The sequence below is a fragment of the Monodon monoceros genome, unplaced genomic scaffold (assembly GCF_005190385.1).
Source record: "Monodon monoceros isolate NGI ecotype Baffin Bay Population unplaced genomic scaffold, NGI_Narwhal_1 Super_Scaffold_13, whole genome shotgun sequence".
In the NCBI taxonomy this organism is placed as follows: domain Eukaryota; kingdom Metazoa; phylum Chordata; class Mammalia; order Artiodactyla; family Monodontidae; genus Monodon; species Monodon monoceros.
In genome coordinates, this window is record NW_021703769.1 from 607,255 (window position 1) to 618,654 (window position 11,400).

The window sequence follows — 11,400 nt, forward strand, 5'->3', positions numbered from 1 at the left end:
GGGCCCGAGCTGGACACAGCAGGGACCCCCACCTCCCTGCCCTACTGCCTGCCCCCGTCCAGACCCTGGGGGGGGCCCGAGCTATTCTGGGTCCCTGATCTGGGCACCGCATCGCCCTGCTTGAGCTCTGGGCCAGGCTGTCTCTCCGGTGCCAGCCTGCCGGGCAGGGATGAGGGGAAGATGGCGCCGTCCCTGCTCGAGGAGGGGAGTGGGAAGCAGTGACCGTCTCTCCACCGTGGCAGCTCTGCGGGGCGGGGGGTGGGGGCTGGGATCGGGTGGGTGCGGTGTCCCAGCCCAAGGCCGTGGGTTGGGAGCAAGCACCGGGGACAGGGCACTGGAGAGCGGGGCAGGGTGACTCATCACCAGGCTCCTGACTGGTCACGGGGCTCACCAGGCTGGTGCTCCTTGGTGTCTCCGGATGGGGTTAGCCTCTCTCAGGGTGGGGGGGCTCTGTAGGCACAGCACTCAGACGTGTACGGCTACTGGACTGTTTGGGCTTTTGCCCCCGGGCTCTGCTCAGCTAAACACGGAGACCTGGCTCCGGCCCTGGGGGCCCGGACTGTGCTCAGGGTGTGCTCCCAACCTGTGCAGGGCAGGGCTTTGCTGGGCTTCTCTCTGAGGCCCCCCATCACCTTTGCTCCCCACCTCGACCCACAGAGTCACTGCTCAGCGTGCCCCTTGCCCTGAGCCAGAACACCCCAGGTCGCGCCAGCCCCTCCCCACACCCCGGGCAGGATGGGCAAGGAGAAGACCCACATCAACATCGTGGTCATCGGCCACGTGGACTCCGGCAAGTCCACCACGACCGGCCACCTCATCTACAAATGCGGGGGCATCGACAAGAGGACCATCGAGAAGTTTGAAAAGGAGGCGGCCGAGGTGAGCCCTGAGGGGGGCTCCCACCTTTGCCTCCACCATGAGGTTGGGTTCTCACAGGGCAGCCGGGCTGATGCTTCCCTGACCCTGGGGCACATAGCTCAGATGAACTCCTCTGGGGCAAGAGGGGCGTGAGAAGGACCCCATGTGGGAGATGTGTGTGTCGCAGCATCCGGATGGGAAAGGCATGGGGGCAGCTGGGGGAGCCTCTCTCTGAGGAGGTGCCTGGTCGGGGGGAGGTGGGATGACCTGCCGGACCAGACCCCGGCGGGGGAGGGGCTGGAGGTGCATTTCTCCCAGGATAGGTCACTGTCTCTGAGCCCCCAGGGTTGGGTTCCCGTGTCCCCGGGGCTGAGGTCTGGGGCTGGAGGTGGCGCTGTCCTCGCTTGTCCCAGGGCTGGGCCAGGACTCAGAGCAGCTATTAATAGCTGATTGATGGGCACCCAGCCCATCAGCTCCATTTTCTCCTGCTGGGCCGGGGCAGGCTGCTTGTCCAGGGTGGCACCCTTTTTTGGGGGGAGTCTTTGTCACCTGGATAGGAGGAGAGGGGCCCTGATGGCTGACCCCTCATTTCTCGAAGCTGATCCTCTCAAGCGTCCGAGACCCATGGGTGGGAAGTGTCCATGGAGTGGGGGTCTGCTCTCTGTGCCTCCTACCTCCACCCTTGAGCTCTGGGAGAAGCTCCTGTTGGGGAGCTGTGAGGGGTCTCACCTGGATGGCCGGTGCCAGGGCTCAGGAGGGGGCAGCTGCTGGCCTGGGCTGAACCCTGCTCATGGGGCTGTGGGGATGCTCCTGGGCCCCAAAGCTGTGTCTCTTCTTCCCTGCGGGGCTGGTGTTGAGGGGGGCTGAGGGTGTTCGCAGGGTGTCTGGTTCGGGTCTAGCTGGACCCTGGCTGGGCAGCCTCCCTGGAGGGCAGAGCCCTGTCCGTGCATGGCCCTGGCAGGGAGCTTTGACCAGCTGGGCAGTGACCACAGCTGCCACCCTGACCGCAGCCCTGACCCTGGGCATGGGGGTCTCACTGGGCACTTGGCACAGGTGTTGGGAGAGGGCAGCCCGGCCTTGCTTTCCCTGGTCAGGTGGGGCAGGGAGTGGAGGAGGAGCCTCAGAGCCACTGGGGAGCTTTAGCGGCTGTAGAAAGAACTGGAAAGCCTTGCCCTTCCTTACCACCTCATCTGATTTCTTTCTTTCTTTTTCCCTAAAAAAAAAAAAAAAAAAAAAAAAAATCACAGAGGGGCTTTTTGGTTGGACAGCCTGAAGCCCAGTGGGGTCATCAGCTGACACAGGGATCTGGGGGGTGCGGTGGGGGGAACCCTGGCTTCAGATAAAGGGGAGCCCTCAGCCAGGGGAGGGCTTGAAACCAGGGCGGCTCTCAGGCTGCTCCCAGGCCCTTGCGCCCCCTGCTGGTGGCGCCCGTTTAGGCGGCAGGAGGCCGGCCCGGGCAGGGCATGGATGAGGTCCTGGTGTCCCCGGTTCCGGAGGTGGGTCCAGAGCCCCAGGGTTCCAGCAGTAGCGAGGGGTCTCTCTGCTGTGACATGCTGCTCCCGCGCCCCAGGGGGACCCGAGTCCCGGTCCCGTCCTGAACCACGTCCCCACCCCTCCAGATGGGGAAGGGCTCCTTCAAGTACGCCTGGGTGCTGGACAAGCTGAAAGCCGAGCGGGAGCGCGGCATCACCATCGACATCTCCCTCTGGAAATTCGAGACCACCAAGTACTACATCACCATCATCGACGCCCCGGGCCACCGCGACTTCATCAAGAACATGATCACAGGCACATCCCAGGTAGGCGGGGCCTCGGGGGCCTGGGGGACGGGAGGTGGGGCGGGGGCACCGTTCAGGAGAGCCTGGGGGGCCCTGGAATCGGTGAGCGGTAGCTGGGTCTCCTCTGCTTCCTCGCCAGGGCATGAGACCCGTCACCTTTGTCACCACGCGCCCCCCCCCAAAAGAACTAAGTGTCCTGGCATCTCAGCCTGGCAAGGGTGCCTGTAAGGACAGCCAGCCACTGTCAGGGCCGCCTTCACAGGAGACACAGAGGCCAGGATGGGGACACGGAAATGTGGGCAGAAATGCCCCCGGACAGTCCGACATTGCCAGGGCATTCACACAGACAGACAGACAGACACTGCCCCTAAGGTTGGGACCCCCAGGTTCCATGCCCAGGCGATGGCCCAGGCCCCTGTCTGCTGCCCAGAGGCGCCTGGGCTTGGGTGCTGGGCGAGGTCTGGGCTCACCTTGCCCGACCTGCCGGGCAGGCGGACTGCGCCGTGTTGATCGTAGCGGCGGGAGTGGGCGAGTTTGAGGCGGGCATCTCCAAGAACGGGCAGACCCGGGAGCACGCACTGCTGGCCTACACGCTGGGCGTGAAGCAGCTTATCGTGGGGGTCAACAAGATGGACTCCACGGAGCCCGCCTACAGCGAGAAGCGCTACGACGAGATCGTCAAGGAGGTCAGCGCCTATATCAAGAAGATCGGCTACAACCCAGCCACCGTGCCCTTCGTGCCCATCTCGGGCTGGCACGGCGACAACATGCTGGAACCCTCGCCCAACGTGAGTGCCCAGCAGCGGTGGGGCTGCTCGGACCTCCCCCTGAGGGCCCTGGGTCAGGGCGGGCACAGACAGCCAGCAGGAGGAAGTGCGGTGCCAGCCCGCTGTGGGTGTCCGCGCTGCTGGAAGCCCCAGACTCCTTGGGGGCCGGACGCTCTGCCCTCAGCTCAGCCTCCCCGTGAGGCTGGCAGAAGCCACTGCAGCCCCTTCTCTGGCCAGGGACACGCCCCCCTCACCCCCCAGGCTGACACTGCGGGGGCAGCGGCTGCCAGGGCCCAGGCCCACTTGCCCCGTCTCTGTCTCCAGAGATCTGCGTGGCAGGGTTGCATCTCCCCCCAGGGGCCAAGGCCACGGGGCCTCCCAGGCCCCTCCCCGAGGTCCAGGGCAGGCCGGGACAGCAAAGGGCCGAGGGCTGGCTCTCTGGGGCCAGCTGGGAAGCTGGTGGCTCCTGGAAGCCCATATCCTGGGGACTCTGACTCGGTAGGAGGTGATGAGTAGGACCTGGTTGTTTTGAATTTGTGGAGCCCGAGACCAAGTGCCTCACCCGGTCAAGCCAGAGGCCACCCCTGGCCCAGCAGGGGTCACTAGTCCTGGCCAGGCTGCAGCTGCCCACACTGAGGGAGGTAGGCACGGGGGGTATCTCAGGAGAGCCAGGGGAAACTCAGCCCTGCACCCGTGGTTGGGGGCCGCCCCTTCTGGCCGGGCTGCCGGCTTGTATGTCGTGGATTGAGCTCCCCTCGTGGGGTCTCACGTAGGGAGGGGTGAGCCAACCGTGGGCCCAGAGGCCACGGCTGTGGGGTGGGTGGCACGGGGGCACGTGGGCTCTAGGACGGTGCTTTCTTCCTCCTGCGCAGATGCCGTGGTTCAAGGGCTGGAAAGTGGAGCGGAAGGAAGGGAACGCCAGTGGCGTGTCCCTGCTGGAGGCCCTGGACACCATCCTGCCCCCCCACACGCCCCACAGACAAGCCCCTGCGCCTGCCGCTGCAGGATGTGTACAAGATCGGCGGTGAGTGAGGGCTCCGTGGCCACCGCCCGCTGCAGCACCCACCCTGCAGCTGGCCAGCTCTGCCCTCAGACCCCCTCCTGAGAATGGGCCCCTGACCAGGAGCATCCGGGCCGGGTTATTTCAGCCCCTTCCCCCATGCTGCACGCTTTCCGGGGGGCCACCCATCCACCCATCTCCATCCATGCATCTATCTGTCCATCTATCCACCCCCACCCCTGACCCATCTATTATCCATTTCTTCATCAGTGCATTCATCCATCCACCCATCAGTGCATTTATCCACCCACCTCCCCCACCAGTCCATCAGTCTGTCCCGAGCTTGCCAGGGTCTTCCTCCCTCCAGATAAGTGCCCAGCCCTATACCAGGAGCTGGTGGCACAGGGAGAGTCACATATTACTCTCCACCTGGAGATTCCTGTCTTGTGGGAGACACGATCCACTCCAGGAGTGAGAAAAGCTGGTCATGAAGTGATATAGAACCATAAACAAGTATGAGGCCCACGAGGCGGCAGCGATGGGGGACTCCCAGCCAGGAGGCTGTGGCAGAGATGCAGGGGCTGTGTGCAGGATGGGGGTGTCACACTCACCCAGCACAGAGAACAGCCACCAGCCTCAGCCTCCGCAATGCCACACGAGCCTCTGTCACAGCCAGGGAGACCGGCTGGAGCCCCCACCGCCCCCCGTCCCCCACTCTGGGGAGCGCCAGACCCCCACTGGGCAGCCACACAGTATAAGCAGATCCTGAGAAGTGCAGGGGCACCCACGCCCCTTTGGGAGTGACCCTCAGGACAGCAGCGCCAGCGCCAGGCAGGCCACCTTGGGTGGGCTGGTCCTCAATCCGCTCAGGGCTTCTGCCTCACAGGGTGGGACCCCTCCTTGCCCATTCTCCCTGTGCTCTGGGAACTCTCTTCCTCAGTCCCTTCTTCCGCTGGCGGGGCGCGGAAGCCTCCACTTCTGTCTGAACGTCTCAGCGTCCGCCTTGCCCGGGGTCTCCCTGTCCCCTCCCTCCCGCCACGTGGCCACCCCCCACCGGCCAGGGAGGACAAGGCACCCCTGACGCCAGCCTGCCCTCACGGCCCCCTTCCTCTCGGCCCAGGCATTGGCACCGTGCCCGTGGGCCGAGTGGAGACGGGCATCCTCCGGCCGGGCATGGTGGTGACCTTTGCTCCTGTGAACATCACCACGGAGGTGAAGTCAGTGGAGATGCACCACGAGGCGCTGAGCGAGGCCCTGCCCGGGGACAACGTAGGCTTTAACGTGAAGAACGTGTCGGTCAAGGACATCCGCAGGGGCAATGTGTGTGGGGACAGCAAGTCCGACCCGCCCCAGGAGGCCGCCCAGTTCACGTCCCAGGTGGGCAGCCCGGTGGCCGGCAGGGCCCCCCCCCCCAGTACCAGGGCTGTCCTCAGGTGAGGGGGCTGCCTGGCGCTGGGGAGGACTGAGACCCCTGCTTCGCAGAGTGGGCCACTGAGGCCGGGCAGGGCTGAAGCTGGCCGAGGGCGCAGGTGGGAAGAGCAGACGGGGTGCATCCCGGCCTCGGTGCTCCTGGCCTCACTGAGGTCCCACTTTGGTCCTGAAAACGCTTTTATCAGTTTATTGCCTGGGACAGGCCTGTGATACTTTATTCTCCACATTTGCACTGTGTCCTCTTCGGTCACCTCTTTATGTGACTAGGACTTTTAAAATTGGCTTTACTGAGATACAGTTGAAATATGATAATCTAAGTCCTGTCTTGTCACCCCCCGTCTTTGCTCTGGCCGCTGGCCCTTTCAAACCATGCCCTCGTCGTTGTTTATCTCTTGTGGCTTTTTAGATGCTTGAAGAGGACCTCGGGGTCCAGGTCCGGGGGCCTGGGTCCCCCCTAGACTGACCTTCCTCCGTGGTCGGCACTCTGGGCCCCAGGGACCTGGGGGTGGGCGGAGCCTCCTCCAGCTCTGTGCCCTCCCCCTGTGCCCACCTGCGTGTGCCTGATGGCCTCATGCACCTCTGTCCACAGGTCATCATTCTGAACCACCCTGGGCAGATCAGCGCTGGCTACTCGCCGGTCATTGACTGCCACACAGCCCACATCGCCTGCAAGTTTGCTGAGCTGAAGGAGAAGATTGACCGGCGCTCTGGAAAGAAGTTGGAGGACAACCCCAAGTCCCTGAAGTCCGGCGATGCGGCCATCGTGGAGATGGTCCCGGGGAAGCCCATGTGTGTGGAGAGCTTCTCCCAGTACCCACCTCTCGGTGAGCTGGGGGGTGAGGGAGGGGCAGCCCCGGGGTCGTGGCCAACCCAGGCCAAGGGCAGAGGACCACTGTGGGGGTGGGGTGGACGGAGGGTCCTGCACTTTCGCGCTGCAGCTTAGAGCTTAGCAGTAGGCCCCCGGCCTTGGTCTTTGTCTCATGGAGCACAGGTGGCCCCACTGGGTGGGCCTGGGATGGTATCCTGCTCTGCAGACTCACCCAAGGCCCACAGCTTGTCTGGTGGCAGAGTTAGGACTGGCCGCCTGCCTCCAGCTGGCCGGCCGCACAGATACCCCAAGGACGACCCACAGACCTATATCAGAGAGCTGCCTTATGCAAGGTTGCTGGCCATCTTCAAGATAGCTAAAAGGGCGTACTGTACTCCGCGCCAGCCTGCCCTAAGTACTGTTCACATACCGTTGAATTCCCACAGCGACGCCTTGGCGGAGTCCTATGTGTGTTATTCCTGCCACCTAAGGAGACAGGAGCCTCGTACTCCACTGCCCCCCTCCCCCCCCCCCCCCCGGCCCCGAAACAGGCGCAGAGAGCTCGGTGCCCAGCGCTAGGGTCCCGCCCCAGGGCCAGGGGCTGGGGAGGATGCTGGGGGCGCGAGTGCGCCTGCGCGCTGTATCCCGGCCCGCGCCTCACGCCCCCTCCCCGCAGGCCGCTTCGCCGTGCGCGACATGCGGCAGACGGTGGCCGTGGGCGTCATCAAGAATGTGGAGAAGAAGAGTGGCGGCGCCGGTAAGGTCACCAAATCGGCGCAGAAGGCGCAGAAGGCGGGCAAGTGAAGCGCGGGCGCCCGCGGCGCGACCCTCCCCGGCGGCGCCGCGCCCCGCCCCCGCCCCTACCCCCGGCCCCGCCCCCGGCGCGGTCCCGGCGCCCCGCCCCCTCGCCAGGCGCATGTCTGCACCTCCGCTTGTAAGAGGCTCTCCGTCAGCGACTGGATGCTCGCCATCAAGGTCCAGTGGAAGTTCTTTAAGAGGAAAAGCGCCCCCGCCGCCGCCCCGGCTTCCGTGTCCAGCCTTTGCCACGCTCAGTGCCCGTTTTACCAATAAACTGAGCGACCCCGGAGCCGTGTGCGCCTGCTGTTGGGGGGTGGGCGGCTCGCCCTGCGGGAGGGCGTTCGTTAGGACCCCTCCTGGCCCCCCACCAAGTTGCCAGCCCCGTCCCACCTGGCGTCCCGCCCAGCACCCACCACCCCTGTGGGCGACCTGGCCAGGTGTCCACCTGTGCTACCCAGGGGGACGGTGGGGCACTGGATCCAGAGTCCAGCTGGTGAGGGGGCTTTGGCGTTCCCCCAGTGGGGGCACCCAGGACAAAGAATGAGTCACTTTGGATCCGCAGAAGCGGGGTTGAACGTGTTGGGGGTCTCTCTGAGAATGGGATGAACTGAGGGCTCCTCCCCCACGACTGGCTGTCACACACACATTGTTGTTCACACGGGTTTTCAAGCTCCCACGCTCTTGGAAGCCCACTCTTAACGCCCCCAACTCCCAGTCCTAGGCTGGTCACTTGTGGCTGGACGCAGCATCACTGCCGTCCTGCTCCTCAGTGGGGCCCCCGGCACAGCCAGGAACCCCAGCCCCTGGAACCCCAGAACAAGCCCTGACCTTGGTCAGCAAGCACGGTGGAGGGGGGAGGGAGGGCTCGCTGCCCAGCTCTCCCTGCTTCCAGAAAGCAGCGCCTAGCCCGAGCCGGGTGTTGGTGCTGCAGATGGAGCTCAGGGCGGGGCTGAGCGGATCCCTGACTGCGGGCGCAGTGCAGACTTGCCCGCCTGCAGCGGGAACTGGGCTGTGGGGCGTCCCCTCCAGGGTGAGCAGCAGGCCAACCACAGGGTCCCCTAGTGTATGAGTCCCCTGGGGCTGCAGCAACAAATGGGCCTCAAGCTGGAAGCTTAAAACGACAGAAATGGACCCTCCCACAGTCTAGTACCCCTGGGACAAGATCCAGCGTGGCCAGAGGCTGTGGGGGAGGGTCCGGTCCGTGCCTCTTGCAGCTCCTGGTGGCTGCCGAAGTCCCTTGGCTTGTGGCCACATGCCCCCAGTCTCTGCCTCCATGGTCACATGGTCTCCTCTCCTCTGGGTCAAATCTCCTCTGTCAACTGCTTATAAGGGAGGTCACTGAAGACCCCCCTGGATAATCCAGGATCATCTCCACTCAAGATCCTTGATTTAGTCACCTCTGCAAAACACTTTCTTGACACTTGTCACATCACAGGTTCCAGGGCCTGAGGCCTGAACTCTTTGGGAGCATATCCAGCCCACCACCCTGGGTGGTGATGGGAATTATGCCACCGAGTGAGGGGCCAGCCAGGACAGATGGGTGCTGGGGTTCAGGGGTGTCCACGGAGGGATGGTGGTGTCTCCCCACCCAGTCCCAAAGTGGGGATGGGCCCCCGGAGGGGGCATGAAGGGAGAGTAGGACCAGAAGAAGGGCACCAGACTAGCCAAGCCGAGTGTGGACTGGGACCCACTTCCCCGGTGCTGGCAGCCTGTAGACCCCCATGCGAAGGGTCTGGGCTGACCCTCAGAGGCCTCCAAGGAAGGCAGCTTGAGTAGGCAAACAGAGACACAGAACCCCAGGCAAATCTGGATTTCAGATAAACAGTGGATAATTTTTTAACATAAATATGTCCCATACACTATGTACACTGAAAAAGTATTTACTGCTTACCTGAGATTCACACTTGTTGGTGTGTTTTATCTGGTGGCCCTACCCAAGGAAACTGGGTGCCCCCTGCCACTCTTCTGAGCTGCGGCTCGTCCTGGGCCCCCCGGGCCAACATGCTGTGACCCTGCCAGCTGTCTGTCCCAGGAAGCTGTCCTTTTACACTTCGCCCAGTTAGAATTGGGGTCAAGCCAGAGAAACCTGTCAGCATGAGACAGGGTAAGAATGAATCCAGCCCCCGGCGGGGGTCAAAGGAAGCCCCCCAGCGTGGTCCCTGAGGGGACCCTCACCCTCTGGTCCAAGCGGCTGTTGTGGTCCAGATGCCAAGGGTGGGGGGATTTCAGCCATACTTCCTGCCCCCCGCAGGTGAGTGTGTTCCTGGGGTGGGGGACACAGATCATTCCAGGCTCATGGACTCTCAGGACAGTGTGAGGACAGAGGTGGGAGCACTTCTCCACTCCCACCGGAGTCTGAGGAAGATGGGGGTCCCTGCCACAGTGGAGGGTGGGGCTTCTCAGAGGGTCTCGGAGGGGGCCTTGGGCCCCCTTCGGGGATGGAGTGATTAAGGCAGCCCCAGGAAGGTGCAGCTCCTAGTCTGTTGCCTGGCAGGGCACTGGACCTCTCTGCATCCCTGTGCCTTGATCAGGGTGGGGTTCCCCAGGGCAGAGGAAGAGAAATCCGGACCTCACTCTCGGGGACATGCAGTACCTGCAGGTGTCCACGTGGGGGCAGCACATGCAGCACCTCTCCCAGGATTTTTCTGCTGACCTCGGAGCGGGGGGGGGGGGGCCCCCCCACCAGCAGCCCCCTGCAGAGATGGAGTGGGCAGGGGCCTGGGTCTCTGGGCTGTTCCGGGAGCCAAACACACTCAGCGGGAGGGGCTTCAGGGGGAGGGTGGGCACTGGCCACACCTCGGGACTGGCAGCCGGAGGGGAGGGCTGGGTGGGATGGCAGAGGCCCAGCGTCACACTCTGGGTGTCGGTTCTCAAACCCTCGCAGGTCAGACACCACTGAGGTGGTAGCCACAGACTTGGTGCACCGGAAAGGAAAGCAGAAATATTTAAAACTCAAGGTCACACAGCGCAGTCGTCACACATCGCATGGCTCTGAAAACCCCACTGTACAAGGGGGGACGGGCGGGACAAAGCCAAGGCCTTGGCGTTACTGGGAGAACAGTCTGATCTTGAGGGCCTTCTGGAGGGCTCTCAGTCCCCGGGGTGCCTGGACCTAACTCTGAGAGCCTCTGATCTGGGCAGTAGTGCAGGCGGTGAGGGCGCTGGTTCCTGCCCTGCTCCACCCACCGCCAGCGGGACAAAGCAGATGGTGGGTGGAGGAACCCCCTGCGGTCAGGTGCTCGCAGGGCTTGCGCAGCTGCCTCCTGGCCCGCCTCCGCTGCTGTCCAGCTCCCGGCACGGCCATCGGAGTCCGGGCTGAGGCTGCGCGGTGAGCGGAGGGCGTGGGGGCCCCTCCCTTTGGTCTGGTGGTGGGTGGGGCAGGGAAGCAGGGTAGGGGGCGGGGTCCACTGGGTCTTGGGGTCGGGGCGTCAGCTTCAGAGGCGGAGGGTGGGTGGACAGGGTGGGTGGCACCACAGCCCGGACAGGGCACCCTGGGGTGCAGGCGGGGGTACAGCCTCAGGGCCAGGACCCGAGCGGGGGGCACAGACCAGCGCTCACACTGGGCTTGGATGCCTGGACTGCCACGCAGGACGTGGGGGCCACAGGGGTGGGCGATTGCCCCCTGAAGCTGAGGCCCGGGGCCGGGTCTTCCACCCTCTGCTGGGCTGGGGAATAATTGAAAGCAAGATCTGCCAGGACCCAACTGGCAGCTTCAATCTGCACTTTGGGTACCTCCGAAAAATTCATGGGTCCTCGGGGCTGCAGGGTCCTGCTGAGCCGGCCAAATCTGGTCTGTCTCCCGCCCTTGTCTCTCCAGGGATCCTGGCGCCCTGCCCTCAAGACAGGAAGCACCTTCCCTCCCTCCCCCAGGGACCTGGGTGACCCTGGTGGTGACAGTCCTGTGTCTGGATGGCGGCCTCAGACCCCAGGGCTTCTCGCCAGGGAGTGACCGCCCTTGTG

General features: G+C 64.2%; 1 protein-coding gene across 1 annotated transcript in view; it reads left to right on the forward strand.

Moving 5' to 3' along the window:
* Positions 1-7,512, forward strand: part of EEF1A2 (eukaryotic translation elongation factor 1 alpha 2) — an 8,415-nt gene extending 903 nt beyond the window's left edge. The window contains 8 exon segments of the mRNA XM_029221079.1: positions 658-879; positions 2,478-2,657; positions 3,128-3,424; positions 4,276-4,362; positions 4,364-4,427; positions 5,524-5,780; positions 6,424-6,658; positions 7,319-7,512. Of these exon segments, the coding sequence (XP_029076912.1) occupies positions 736-879; positions 2,478-2,657; positions 3,128-3,424; positions 4,276-4,362; positions 4,364-4,427; positions 5,524-5,780; positions 6,424-6,658; positions 7,319-7,446 (1,392 nt within the window). The 5' untranslated portion in view covers positions 658-735 and the 3' untranslated portion in view covers positions 7,447-7,512.
* Positions 7,513-11,400: the final 3,888 nt, after the last annotated feature.